We start from the raw sequence: 16,548 nt of genomic DNA on the forward strand, positions 1-16,548 counted from the left end.
TAGTAACAATTTTCGTAGCAATAAAATATATCAATTTCTAAATACCGAGCAATGAACGAACAAACACTTTCGTATTTAATTTAAATATCTAAAACAATAGTAAATGCAACGTAGTACCATACAATCGTAATTTATATTTAGTAAACGATAAAATATATCATAGACAAATATTATATATAATATGACGCCCTCCATGGTCGAGTAGTGTGTACACCGGTTTTCATGATGTAGAAAAAGTTAATTAGTTTTCCAAGTTGTTTTGGGTCTGGGTGTTTGTGGTACCGTCGCTACTTCTGATTTCCATAACACAAGTGCTTTAGCTACTTACATTGGGATCAGAGTAATGTATCTGATGTTGTCCAATATTTATTTATTTATTATTTAATATATAGAAAGCAGCAATACAGTTAAACAATTATTAACTTATAACCTTGATTTCATTTTCTATCTCCAATTTAATTAACGGTTAGATAAGCTGTATATTGTGTAATCATTGCGTAATAATATTAGTAACGTGATGAGTCAAAGACATGTCCTAGGAATACATTAGACTGCTACTAAATGATTGTAACACTATAAAAATAATTCTAAATTTAAATTTACAACAAACTTGACGAAAATTTGTATAACCAAGGCAATTATTGTTAAAGGGACATAATCTTAGTTTCCATGGTTTGTGGCGATGTTATATATGGTCAATATTTCTTACAACGCCAAGGTTTATAGATGCTGGTAATCAATTACCATTGGATGGAATACTTACCTAATTTTTAATTAAAGATCCTTCGAGTCCTCTCGCTGCTAGGAGTAATTTCGTCTATTCTCCATAAGGAACATACATAGTTCCATTATTTGGCCGCTTGAAAGGCAAACGTTATGTTTTGTCAATCTCATGATCTCAATGACTGGGATATGACTTGGGGAGAGTATCTTGTGAGTATTTTTTCAGTAGGCCCTAATGAGCAAGGTAATCAAGATGCATGTGAACTTATGAAAGGTACAGGAATTAAGACAAAATATCTCTTCCTCTTGATCTCCGCCAAGCCAGGAGCGAAGTCGTAAGAGCGTATTATAGCGCTTAGGGATATGAAAGGAACCAATTGAATTTCAAGATAAGGAAAACTAATCTTGAAAAAAAGTAAATCAAATTTATGTACCCTAAATACAAAATCATTCAACCATTTGGAAATACTCTCAGTCTCAGTGTCCTCTACATCTAATAGCGGCATTTCTGTGTCTGTCTGTATTTTTTCTTTACTGACGTAACTACATACGTACATACATACCGTTACCCACATCCATTACGACAGAACAGAAAAAGAACTAATTACATTGATACCTTCGGTAAGCGTTCTGACATAATATGACACATAATCTTGTGTAGGCATCCTTGCCGTACTTTATAAGTCTACTGTCCTGTTCTAAAGGCGATATTATTATATTTTAATAGTTAGTTTTAATATTATCAAAAACAGTGTTTTTCAATCTGTAGGTCATCAATCCCTTAGGGAGTCACGAAGCGTTTAATTAGGGGTCACTGGTATAACGAAAATTAACATCATCAGTATAGTTCAATACTTGCCTCGTAATGGCAGGAACTTTACTCAAGGACAACATCTCTATTAAAAATGTCATATTCAGATTTTCTTCAAACTTCTGTTTACTATTTTTAAAGCCAACTTATAGGTGTTATATCTGAAGATTAATCAAAAAACCTGTAGTAATTTTGTAACTGTATTTTACTGGTAGAAAGTTAAATTATTCTTGAGTTATAAGGTGTATATATATTTATAACGTATCTTTAATAGTAAATTGAGCTGGCTGTATTAGTAAAAAGGAAAACGTGTTATAAAATATGTAGTTATGTTGATCATCCATTTATCAGATAGTAATTGATATTCATTTAAATATGTTTATAAAAAGTGTTCACTCTAACATAACATGTGTCAATCATCAGTACTTCACAGTAGACAATAAACTTTACGTCACACGCTTACGTGTTTCGTTATGTGAATTGATGTAAAAAACGAGAAGTCTGAATTGGAATTAATAAAATATTATCTAAGGTATATTTACTTAAAACCAGCTCAACCTCAGACCTTATTCGTTATCTTACGGTATAAGTATTACGTTAAAAATGCTAAAAAAAATTATCTTCACTCTAGCGGAGGTAGTAACGAATTTCAATAAAATAGAATTGACCTTATGACGAACTTAATAAGGGTTAAAATGTTTCAATATTCCATGTAGATTTAAATTCTTGAAATGGTTGAAACGTGTAATGAGTGAATCATATATGATTATATGTATAAAATGCAATAACCTTAATACGTAATTGTACGGTATGTCCAATGACAAATGTTTTTTCATTCGACTTTATGAAGACGAATGTATATGATCGTTCAGCCTAATTATGAACAATAAAACTGATGAGTGAATGAATAAAATTAATAATATATTTCGTTAAAAGTGCATTTAATCATAGTATACCACAGAAATTTTGTCCACAAGGAAAGTAATAATCGTTTAAGCATGTCATTGTTTTTATTTAAATAACAATATTAAAATACCTTTAAGCTATATGTATATATAATAAGAGTCTCAGTAGAGTAGAGTAAAATAGAGCGAATAATTATAGGATATTAACGACAAGGACGTTAAGTTTCGTCACCATATTTTTGAATACTTTTTTTATTAAAACCATTAATTATTAATAATAAACATAATATCCGATTGTAACGATGTAAACAAAACATAAAACTGTAGTTATTCGAATATTGATATTGGAATAATTATAAAATTTTGGTTAATCATAAAAACCTAAATCGAAGAAAGACCAAAGTGCCATACATTTGGAGAGGCCTCTGTCCAGCCGTGGACGAATGTGGACTGATGATGATGAGAAAGCTAAAAAACGTTTTCAGTAAAACAAAATTCGAAATCTCCAGTAGAGAATCGAGTAAACAATCACTGTTATAGTAACAGTTACAAAACTATCTTGTATAGTTTATTGAACCTTGCTACATTTTTGGATTTCTTTTCCTGGTCTTTAAATGTAATCGTTTACATATTTTACGTTTTACTCTCATAAATAACAAAAATATTGTTAAAAATACATAAAAATAAGCCCTGTGTAAATTAATATTATCATATCATATTCACCTTTGTTACTGACTGGATACATCCTTATTTATCACCACCTGTTGGGAAGTGGTTTACTTTTAAAAATATTCACCATTCTCTACATTTAACTGCCTTAGAAACTAAGAAGTTATGTCCGTTGTGCGAAACTCAAAAGTTATGTCCGTTATGCCAAAAAATACTAATTAGTTAGGAAAGCAGTACAAATAGTGATAAGTGGGTGATATCTACCCAGACTGGTGTGCACAAAGCTCTACCACCAAGAATCCTCAATTGAATAAGTTTGTTTGTTGTTTGTGTATAATTCATAGCATTTACTATTTCTTAGGCAATTCACCTGTCAAATTAGACCTCTTTGGATAATTTGCGAGGTCCTAATAATAGTCGTAGCAAACATAGCTTTTAACACGCGCTACCGAAATTGTCCTTGAACAAGAATCAGTGTGGAAAGTGATCCATCGAAGTCTTTATATGCCATGACTTTTCGATAAACATAAATTGAACCTTATTGCACTCGTTTCAAAGATTAAAACTTATTGAATATCGATATGTGATTACATCGTTGTAGATTCGAGTGGTTATCTAGATCAGTTCTGTGGGAAACAGTGTTCCTTTCAAACAGTGTAATTTATGAATCCAATCGCCGCAAATAAGTCAATATGCAAATTAGTTGGCGAATTGTAACTAAAGTGAGACTTAGTTTCATCACACGAACTGTACTTATTATTTACCTGCAATAAATGCATATGCTTATTATTAATATTGAAGGCTAAATATTAGAACCATTGTAATTGTGCTAAAAATGTATTTCTACTATACTATCTCCTGTTAAGAATAAGAGTCGATTCCACCACGTTTCTTCAGCCTTAGTGGATATACAAAGGCAGAATTTCATCTGACACGTGCTTTTCTCACGATACTTTCATTCACCAATCAAGATTATAAACCCAAATAAAGAACATGAAGATTCAGTGTGCTTGTCTGGAATTCAACTCACGATTTTGGAGGAAAAATATTGACACATGGTCAATATAAAGTGAGAATAAAAGAGAAGAGATTGTACTTTTGGAAAATGAGGACTTTACTTTAAAACCTTCACCACTTTGGCTCATCTCAGCAATTTAAAAAAATATAGAATGAGTAACAATATGTATATATAGAGACTAAGGTATCTATACTAAACTAAGGCCTTTTTTCACTTCACCAGCGCATATTTAAAAAATATTTTGAAACGTTTACCAATCGAAAAAAAAAAGGTTTTATTCATTATTATATCACTTAGCTACATTAATTGACGAATATCCATTCACACACAGATACAAAAATTATATTAAAATCGTTAGAAAAGCTAAATACATTATTCTGATTGGCTGCGCTATAACCGACTAACAAATCAAATTTAGCAATGATATTTAGTTTTAGTATTATCCTGCAATAGTTCGAGTTATTTAAAATAACAATATACCTACGTATAATAAAGGTGGCTGTGAGCTGTGGGCAGTATCTCCAATCTAGGACCACTCTCCGGGTTTGGCAGAGCGCACGCTATCGCACAGTGCAGTCTTTTATTAACAACTCATTGTAAGTGCGACAAAATATTTAAATAAATATATATCTTCTCGCGTGTTCCATATTCAAAAATTCTCTGTTCATTATGAATTATTTATCTGTTACGTTTAATTACTTCAATTAGTCAAACTAAAAGTTGTCAATAGTAATATTTAACCTTACTTAAAGGTACAAAAATTTTCATTTGTATTTTTTTATATAATTAAATAATACCTGCCTAGATATGAATAGTTATGTTAGAATTTTTGATGCAATTTTATTGTGAAAATATGTTGTTAATTATTTCTCCTCAGTGATTATTTCTAAAATAGCTATTGATTTTAAAACTGACTAAAATAAATATATTACACTAAATCATACATATATTACACTTTAATATTCTTAACTACTATTAACTCTAAAAATCTACATAAAATATTTATTACATATAATAATTTATTATAATTAATATTTTAAGATCGCACTTGTTTTTATTTAACAAATTATAAATAGGGTCACTAATACACTTCGCTTTGTACATTGCATAATTCTATCATTTTGTCTTCACATAATAATAAAACGTAATAATAATATTTAATTGAACTAGGTTTTGGTTGACAAATGACACAAGATCGGGTTCCGTCAGATCTCGACCAACGCAATTATTTCAAACATTACTTGTAAAGTTTACGAGCTATAATTGTGATTTAGTAATCAATATAAAACCTTTTTTCTGTGATAAAAAAGTTCTTATATAAATAGATTTTTCTTAAAACTTAATTATTTGTACCAATACGTACAGTCGTACACATATATATTTATTTTAAAGCATATATCTGTTATTACAAATTATGATTGTATACCCAATTCCTTTCGAAGGAGTAAACGTAAACAAACCTTTGATTTACATATTCCATGCGATTTGCTAATAGCTCTGCTATTTTATGCACTAGAAACAGTTCTAGATTAATATATCTTTATTTATATTACAACACTATTACACTTAAATACTTATATTGACTTTAATTTTACATCGATAACTAGTTTGCCAATATTTAAATAGGCCTTTTTTCACGAATCCATAAATTCGAGATTTAAACCAACGTCAATTCAATGTCCATGTTGTTTATTCTACAATAAATGTGTGTATAATGAAATTTAAAATATAATAAAATAGTTGTCTGTAATAAAAAAAATATATAAACTATTTTCATAGAAAATTTATTATCTGTATCGATTATAAAAAACGTAACAAGATTTCGTGTTCAGTATTCTGAAATAACAGATCGCCTTGTTTGTCATATATCATTACATTTTGAAAATCACCATTCAGCAGCTTCTAAACCAAATCATCCATAATCAAATTCGAATAGAATTAAAAAACGTCCTCAGCCAGTACTGACATTACGATTTCCGATTGGGATATTTTGACATTTTGTTAATTCAATTTTTTTTACAAAAGATAAATAATACAATTTAACATAAACTCTAGTGATTTTAAATAAATATTTATCGACTATTTAATAGGAAACGCGAATATAAAAATAATATAGATAATTTTTAAAGTTTGAGGAACTCTGGTGTGAGTACCGATAACCAGAGCTTGAGTGACCCATTCCGATTCTCAAATTAAATATACATTACATTTTTTTAATTATCATAACAAAATGTTTGTCAATGAACCGTTATGTATTTTTTTTTTATTTAAGCCTGTTTTTATGTACGTAAAGTATATATTATAAAATCCCAATTATGAACTACATTTACGAGAATAACAGGATCAATTAGTAGGTTTATATTAGTTACTCAACATACAGGATGAACTACTTGGTTAGGTAGTGACTTTTATTAGATCGGGCGTGTTCAAGTTAAAACAGCGATTCTCAAACATTATATGTAGGGTACCTTTGGTATTTTTTTAAACTTTCTATTTTGAAATTTAAATTGTACTGTTCGATTTTTGAAAATTCAAAATTTCGATATTTCTAAGTTTTGATGTTCTAAAAGTTCAATGTGTAAGTATGTATGTGCGCTATCTTACACCTTGCATATTTCGAGAACTAATGATCGAATTGAATTAAAACAAAAATCAAATGCGTAAATATTCAATCGTATAATGAAAAACTGAATCTCTTTATAAGAATTATGAGATAAACAAATTACTTCTTTCGAATAAATTAATGTTTTTTTGCCATGAAATACAAGTAAGGTACAGTATCATGACTGTGGAAATCGAACCCAAAAGGTAGATTTGGGACATTATTTGTATGATAACTTTTTTTTAAATACTATAATTTATAAAGTTATATGGATTGTATCTGTAATTTATATATGTATAGACATATAAGTGAACTAATTAAATATATATATATACATTTATAACGTTCACTAAGAAGTTACTATTGTCCGATACTTTTTTTAATGTGCTTCAAATAGAAGGAATTTGTAACTCTCATCATCTCTATAAACATTTACAAAAGCGCCCTAAGCTGTATAAATATTTTACCGACAAAAATAAAAAAAATAATAATAAAAAATAATAGTCTTCAGTGGCGTTTAGTTTCCGAGTAAAGTACAAGTAGTTGATAATTATGACCCAATGGGTCCCCGGTACAAAAGGTTGAGCAACACTGCATTAGAAGGTCCAAAGCCAATTCACAAGTAGGCTACATTACAGTCCTTTATCGTAGTCAGGAAACGATTGTAATAAGCTTAAGTATTTTACCTAAAACTGTTGTTGGAAATTGCAAAATTTGATATTTCATAAAAAGACTTACTTTTATTCTATTCAGTATCTACTTTTATTATTATTACGTTAACCTATACATAAGCAACAATAACATCTATCTATATATATAACATCTTAATAAGTACATGCTGCCAACATTTTTCTATGACAATGTATGTATGAGGCTGGCATATCATGGCGTTCGATTTTTGAAATGACAGAATATAAACGTTTAAATAAAAATATGTGTGTGCAATTCACACGCGGGAGAAGTGCAACTTAATAATTCAATTATTTATTTTTTATATTGCAATACTCTTCTTTAGTTGGTGACGTTTTTTCGTTTTATAAAATTTCAAATCACAAAGATTCTAAAGAAGTTTCACTTAAAAGAAATAATTGTTATATATTAATGAAATATATAACAATTATTTCTTTTAAGTGAAACTTCTTATTGATTGAGTGATTAGTTTACTTGACGTTCGTTAAGACAACGATCATCTTATATAAAATAAAAATTTTATAAAATTTTCTATCAACAACATAAACGAAAATTACAATTTATGTCAAAACTACATACACTTGATAAAATTAATATAATTTTTTTTATACATATTTATCTCGCCTAGAAAATCATGCATTCAAGACTTTTAGTGATGTAATTTATATGTTGTAAACACCTTAATTTTCGACCGATACATATAAATAAAAATGTATCAAAATTTGTTACAATTTATAAAAACAAATTGACGAGTGAAATAAGAAAAAAAAACAAAAGGTATTTTTAAAAATAACCCAAATACTAATAAACACGGTAACCCGAGTGTCATACAAAGTTCGCATTGGCAATCATCGCCCAGAGTCCTACGAGTGGGGTCTTACTGCCCTTATATAAGTAGTGGATGGCGAACACCATGCACCAGTGCCTGCCAGTGTACCAGTGCAGTGTTGTGTTACAGTACAATGAAGGCTTTTGTAAGTAAACTTTGTTTATTTACACAAATATACTTAAAAAAAAAAAAACATTTATTACGTGAGAAATCAGTAAATTACATAAAAAAATATATATGTTTTATCTGTGATTTTTCAAGATACGTTATAATATTTTAACGTTACAGACACATTTAAATTATATATTTTTTAAATTATGTAAATAAAAATTTACGAAAATGTTACACAAAACTCATATAAAAAAATATAGTATCTACCATAGACAATTTATTTTATCTGTTTTGAGATTTTTAATCTATGTCGACAAGAATAGAATAAAAACGAAAATTACATAACGTATTATGTTTAATTCGATTATATTACATTTTAAATAAAAATAAAATTAACCTTCTCAAACTTTCGGTATATGATTATAATATTTTAAACACCCTCAAAATATTTTGGAGTTTGGAAGTTGGCGGTTTTTCATTCCCGTGCCTCTGAAAGCAAAAAAGCCTTTTGCATTTTCGATCATGTATATATCATAAAAAACTTATATGGTTATAGGAAAAATAGAACGCCTACCTTTACGCACGCACTCAAATATTTTCTGTGCTACAAGCCTAATTTCCCGCACGGCCAATAATCGGTCAGGGGTCTTTCATTCGTTCAATTTGTATCTTAAATGTAAAGGGATCATAAACCTAATCTACTCTTTATCAATCAAAGTAATAATATATATTAAAAAAAATCAGTTATTTTACAACACACAAATATTAAGAAGAAAAAATTTTCAAAGGAATTTTTCCACATCTAATTCCCACTCCTTTAATCGAGACCGCAGTAAAATATGTTTCCATTTTTTACAATTTAATTTATATATGTGTCAATAGTATGAGCTAGTAGTAGATATTATTATTACTAGTAAACACATATTACGAAGTAATGCTTGAACGTTTTTTCATAAAACCATTCATATTTAAAATAACTAGCTTTTACGCGTGGTTTCAGTCGTGTTAATCATTTTCATGTTTCTCAACCGTCGTAGCGTACGTTGTAGTTGATTTTTTATAGTCTTTCTCAATAAATACCTACCTAATAATTACCTAACAATAACTACCTAACGTAAAAATATTGTTTTAAATCGGACTTAGATTACTGTAAACATACTCTTTATATATAATAGTATCGACAGTATCACCATGTTTATTTATAAAATAACAAACTTAAGAAAACAAATATAAAATTCTAATTATAAAGGAACTATCTTAGATATATATATTTGCAACGATAACGAGTTTAATTGATATGTCGTCATTCGATACATATATAAAAATTATAATAACAAAAAAATTGCATTACAGGAGGATATCATTTTCAAAATATTATAAGATAAAAGTATTTATTAAGACAACCTTATGGACTTTAAATAAATTGAATATATTAAGAGTGGTCCGTAATGTAAACAATAATATCATAACGATTAAATAACTCTTATTTAGTCAGTCAGTCAGTAGTTTATTTATTTATAATAAGAAATATGTATATTTAATTAAGCGGTTGATTCTAATTTAATCGTCAAGTTTAATTTTATATTTACAAGATATTATTTGTTAGTGGAATCCTTATTAGTATATTGCTGTAATTAATATAAAATTCCATCTTTGACAGCCGAGATCCACCTTAAATATATTATATATTGAATATCGCGGGTTCAAATCTGAGCAAGTGGCACTAAACTCTCATGTTTTATTTGTGTTTATAAATTATATGTATTGGATGAAATTCTGCCACATGTACATATATATAGTAATATAATAAATAAATAAAATTTGTTTGCTTATATGTAGAGGGTAATCTCCGGAACCGATGATACGATACGGTACGATACGATGATATTCTAAAAATGTTTTCATTGACCGAAAGCAACTTTATTCAGTGTGTGCTATACAGTATATTTTTATATTACATATAGCACAGGGGGAATAAAAACTGTGCCTGTGCTCATTACATAAGCAGAAAAGCTAATGCGTCATTTTGACTCAATGTATGTCCACAAACCCGTGGATCCTCGTGGAACAAGCTTCAAACTTTTTTCACCTTATTATAAAAATTAATATGTCTTTCTTAATACATTATACAATTCCGAATTTATATGTGTCGGTAAAATAAAATTGCTATAAGCAATATTGACTATTGGTCATCGGAAGAACGGAACTTAATGATTAATTCATAACGAATGAAAGCGAAAACATAAAAAACAATAACATTGAAACTCATTAAACATTCATAAAGTGCCATAATTCGCGCCATAATCTATTTGAAATGCGCACCACGACTGAATTTCGTTAGCTATGAGCCCTTGTATGAATGATAATGGCGTGATGAAGTCATAACACGTAACTGGTAAAAGTTATTCCGATTGTTCGATTTATAATTAATTCACTTGAATCGATAACGAAATTTTGGCAAAGGCGAATATCTATAGTGCCACGTTCTGTAAATTACCAAAATATTAAAGTTGTTTTATTAAAATGGACATTCAGTTTTTATTACATTATTTCTTACATCGAAGAATATAATTTAGTAATACAGGCTAATAATATTCTATATATATATATATATATATATATATATATAAGTCTATAAAGTAATTTAAATAAATAGGAAACATCATTAAAAACAAAAAAAAAAATTATAATTTAAAAATATTTTTTTTATAAATTAATTATTTATAAGAAAAGTCTACCTCAATGCAAGCTATGCAACTGTGTGATATTAATAAATTATTGTTATTTATTTAATTGTATTACTTAGGTATGGAATACGTGTAAAAATCCCAAGAGGATTATCGCACTATTAGAAAGGATATCCTCCTGCGACGTTTGTTGATAAATTATGAAAGTACCTTCAAACGTCTTTACGTTTCCGGAGCTGCGGAATTACATTCAGAATATTACTTTAAATAGTAATCTAAATAATTTTTTAAGTATTTATTTAATTTCCATTTTTACGAAAGGTTAAAAAAAGTGCATACCTGAGACGTTTTATTGCAAAGAACTCTTATAAGTTTATACTAATACGAAAATTATAAGATATTCCATTGTATATTTTGTTATAAGTTATTTTTTCTAATTTCAGTTCGCAATCCTTTTCTTGACTGCTTCGGTTCTCGCAGAACCGAGCAAAGTCGTTCAGAAACGTAGCGGTCTGGTTGGACACTATGGCGGGTCTCTGCTCTCGCACGGCTATGGTCTCGGAGGTGGTTATGGATATGGTGGCGGCTATGGAGGTTATAGCGGTGCCTTGGCCGCTGGCTACGGAGGTCTCGGCTCAGGAATTGGATCAGGCTTAGGGCTTTCCTCAGGCACTATTGTTGGTGCTGACGTACACACGACCGTTACGAAACATATTGGCGTACCTGTACCAGCGCCTTACCCAGTAGCAGTTGACAGGCCAGTCCCCTACCCCGTTAAGGTCTGTTTCATATTTACTGCTCAAGAGCTATAATTGAATTTGTTCACTAAGGTATCATTATTCACGGTAAATTATTACTATTACAGGTTGCTGTCCCCGTGCCAGTAGACCGCCCCTACGCCGTACCAGTCCCTAGACCTTACGCTGTCGCAGTGGAGAAGCCTGTTGCTGTACCAGTTGACAGACCAGTACCAGTTGCAGTGCCACATGCAGTTCCAGTGCCCATCATTAAACAGGTTTGTCTTATATAATTCCAAAACAAAAGTGTTCAAAACTAATAATTGCGTACTGCCAAACCCCACATCTTAAATATATGGTTTATTTATTTAGTTTATTAAATATTAGGTCTTGTTTATACAGTATAAACAACTCCTTGTAATGTCTTGCCTTTCTGAAATATTTTTTTATACCCGCTCGCATCAAAAATACTCTGTATCAAATTCCAGGTTGGAGTTCCCGTACCTCAGCCCTACCCAGTTGCCGTGGCTAAGCCAGTAGCTGTACCAATCCCACAACCCGTGGGAGTGCCTGTCTTTAAAACCATTATCGGCGGCGGTTTATCTTCTGGGATTGCATCTGGATACCTTGGCGGTGGAATCCATGACGGATACCACGGTCACGGTTACCACTCTAAAATCTGGTAAATCTTAAATTAAACAGTCGGTTATCGAAAACAGAAAACATAACATAACATAACGTGTCGTCAAGTCGAAGGCTAATAATGACGAAAAATCATCAGATATCTTTCCAAAGACGGTCAGGATATAACGGTCAAACTGGAAAGAGATTTGCTAATAACCGATTGTCAATGAAAATATATGTATAATGACATTTTGCATAAGGCTTTATATAGTCACGGTTGGTATCTTGTGATTTAGAATAAATTAGGTTTAAGTGACGAATGTACTGATTGATGTATTTGGAGCTGAGTCGGGTTGAATGGGATGTGCAATTGCCATTTGAGGCTTTTATAATATAAAACACATTTATTAAAGAAAATATTAAAATCTGAAATATAAAACAAACAGGCAATCATTTTAAAACAAAAGAAAATTTTGAATTATACGCAATGAGTCAGAATTTCTGATGGATATAATTTTAAACTCTGTATACATATAAATGTTTATATACATATATGCATATATTACATATTAACGCAAGATAATTAATATTCTGATTGAAATTATTCTTTTCTTTTTTCCTTTGTCGATGGTTTTATTTTGATCTCCTGAAATTGAGCGGAGACGAGGCTTCAAATGTATGTACCTGGGATTTGTTTTACTTTTGTACATAGGTATTTCTTAATTAGCCGATAAGTTTCGATGAATCGAGTTTACTTCGCCCGCAGTCGACTAAAAACTATTATTAAATGGACCTTTTGTAATAAATTGTATTAATGAATTTAATGCTTTTATTTTGACCTTATTTTTTTATGAATAACTTTATCTCATATTACTTAAAGGCTTTGTTTTATGCAAGTATTTCAAGTTAAAGTAAAGTGACTTAATTATACCTGCCATACAAAATAAGAGAAATAATTGACAATGACTATTTTAAAATTATTTAAACAGTTAGTTAATATATCTTTATTTATAACAACACAATTAAACTTGAAAACTTATTTTCATATTAATTTACTTTTAAAGTTGCTATTTTTTATCAACATTCAAAAAGCCGAATATTGTCATAGGTATTTTAAGAAATATTTACTAACCTTAACAAAAGCAAAGGGCGATCAATCTTAAGAACTAAGACACAACGTCCCTCGTGTCTGTAACTACACTAGCTCACTCACCCTTCAAAACCAGAAGACTATGATACTATGTATTACTATTTGGTGGTAGAATATATGACAAGTGGTTGCTAAATATCCAGACGGGGCCAGCCCGTCTGGATATTTAGCAACCTATACTATACATTTGGTGCCAACCAAATGTATAGTCTTCTTCAAGTATCGATGAAACTGCTTAAAATAACTTTTGATATTACCTAAAAGAAATAATAAAATACAGGGTTCATTAATTACTTACAACAATGTATGTGTGGGTCCAGTTTTTTTTTTAAATAAATAAAAATAATAAACTCGAAACATTTTACAAAATCAAGCAAACGTACTCAATCAGCTAAATGCTAGACGATGAAAAAAAAGTCTGCCTATAATAACGTCACGTTATAAATAAAGACGCACCAAGATTATAAATGCTCGTCGATAAAATGGCTCGTTTGGTTTAGTTCTTGTAGTGCGATACTCTATCGAGACGTACATATAAATAATTAGTCTAAGGATTTACCCTATTTATTTGCTAAGTCAAAGATAAACAATTTTACTTTATACCAGCTGTTGATTACTTATTCAAAATCGCACACGTTATCACCTGTATAAACTTGTATGTGATCAAGGTGGTGTATGGAATGACCGCTTACGTAACGTAACACAACGTGACTGGGGCGTCGAACACGGAACCTTGCTACACGTTGCGTAAAATTTCAATCAAGGGTTAAGACAATGGATAACAGTACTTAGGACGTTATAACCGCGAACATAAGAACTATATATTCATGTTTTAAAAATGATATGATAAACAATATTATTTATAACTTTGCAAATTAATAAAGTTATTTTGATGGAAGTGTCGGAACCTCATTGTAATTATCAAAAATTTAAATATAGTTTGGCAGAGAGGCAATTGTGCTACCTGATGGTAAATAGTCACTAACATAACAGTACCTTTTTCGTAAGCGGTCATAGGGATCATGAACCTGCAAACTTAAATTTCGTTTATATGTCAGCTCACCAAAAAATATTGTTGAGACAAGCTAGATAGCTCATGTCTCAAATAAAACATGTCTAAAATAAAATCAACTTCCTAGTAAGAATAGAAGATTGAGGAACCAAATACAACTTGGAATCTAAGCGGTACATATATTCAGGACACGATTGCAGATATTGTTGATTTCATTGTTTTTTATTGTTATTTCTTTTTTAGATTAAGTAAAATATATATATAAACTATTTTATTTTTTAAATATTCCGATCTTAAGTAAACCTTTTCTAATCCTTATATCCATCTCTGGCGTGCCTGTCTGAGAGATCAGGAGCTCATCAATTATTTTACTACCAAAGATCAACACTTTAGTGAGATAAAATGAATATCACACAACTGGTGGCGCTTTAATTGCAAAAATGATTACATTTCTAGGAGTTGTGAAAATAGAGGACTAACTTTCATTTAAAACATTACTAGATAGTAGCTAGAGCATTAGGAAGATATACTTATACATTGAAGGAAACGTTACGTGCCCGAAGTACGGTGGAGGATCCCTTGCCAGGACCCCCTTGTAGGGCATTAGGCCTCGCAATGGCGTACGCACCACAATAGGAGCACAGAGGGACAATGTATGGGTTTTGTTAAACCAATCCCGAGGTATCTTTTTTATGGTATAGGAGGCGGACGAGCGTATGGGCCATCTGATGGTAAATGGTCACCAGTGACCATAGGCAATAATGCTGTAAGAAATATTAAACATTCCTTACATCACCAATGCGCCACGGCCATTTCCCAAGCAACCTTGGGAACTAAGATGTTATGTTCCTTGTGCCAGTAGTTACACTGGCTCACTCACCGGAACACATCAATATTGAGTACTGTTGTTTGCTGTAGAATATCTAATCTAATCTCTGACCATGTTGAGGAAGAATAATATTGCATGTGTCTTAAAGAGAAGGAATCCTACAAAAACTGATTACGTCACGCAGATATTTTCCCCACCAAAAAAGTACTTTCAATTAAACCCTGGTTCGAACCTTGGTTCTACCTAATAAAAATATTGGGATTTTCAGTGATTAAATTCTCAGTAATTAGGTTGTTTGTGATTAGTTCTTATAGGAAATGTAGATTTGGTCTAATCAGGTAATAAAATTGAAGGGATAGAGTTGGAGAGCTGCTACGATTGAGCACAAATTATTACCATTTATGCCAAAATATTGTTTTTTTTTTTTTAATCAAACCCCAATAAATTTATCGTTCCGAATTCCGTATTTTACTAAAGATAGTAAAACGTGCCATCTTTATATTTAGAAATTCATTGGCTATCTGAATATGAACACTATGCGGGGTGCACAAGATTTGTATGAGGAACCTCTTTGTTTTCATCGGCATTATACTACCATAATATATTATTTTGATCAAATATGAAGGCGGATGAACAAATGGGTAATCTTGTGGAAGGCGGATACAACTGCCATTGCCATTGTTGACTCTATAAAAATGTTAACCATTCCTCACCACATCAATACGTAGCCAACTTTGGGAACTAAGACATTACGTCCATTGTACCTGCACAACGTAACATTTTACGTAGGTACTTCCACTGGCTCACTCACTCTTCAACTTGGAACATAAAAACACTATACCCAGAAGAAGCTTACCCAAGCCGTACCTCAAAATCATTTATCCGCCAATTCATATTTTAAAACTTATAATATATCTCATTTTCTAATTACTATGCCAATGCAATTAATATGCCACGAATTGAAAACAGTTATTTTTTTAATATTTGTTTTATAATATTATCGGCACAGTTAAAATACGCTTAATTCATATATACACTAGTAATAACATACTTGAAATGTTATACTACCCTGTTACAATCAAAGAGGGAGTAGAGATAAACAAACCTTCGATTTACATATTCCACGCGATTCGTTAATAATAGCTCTGCTG

At 30.4% G+C, this 16,548-nt stretch overlaps 1 protein-coding gene across 1 annotated transcript; it reads left to right on the forward strand.

The window, feature by feature from the left end:
- Positions 1-8,355: 8,355 nt before the first annotated feature.
- Positions 8,356-12,468, forward strand: LOC125068766 (tetra-peptide repeat homeobox protein 1-like). The gene is made up of 4 exons (XM_047678069.1): positions 8,356-8,392; positions 11,489-11,824; positions 11,911-12,060; positions 12,271-12,468. Exons 1-4 carry the CDS (start codon positions 8,381-8,383, stop codon positions 12,466-12,468), a joined length of 696 nt encoding a protein of 231 aa, XP_047534025.1. The 5' UTR covers positions 8,356-8,380.
- Positions 12,469-16,548: the final 4,080 nt, after the last annotated feature.

This window comes from Vanessa atalanta, chromosome 14, assembly GCF_905147765.1.
Source record: "Vanessa atalanta chromosome 14, ilVanAtal1.2, whole genome shotgun sequence".
Classification (NCBI taxonomy): Eukaryota; Metazoa; Arthropoda; class Insecta; order Lepidoptera; family Nymphalidae; genus Vanessa; species Vanessa atalanta.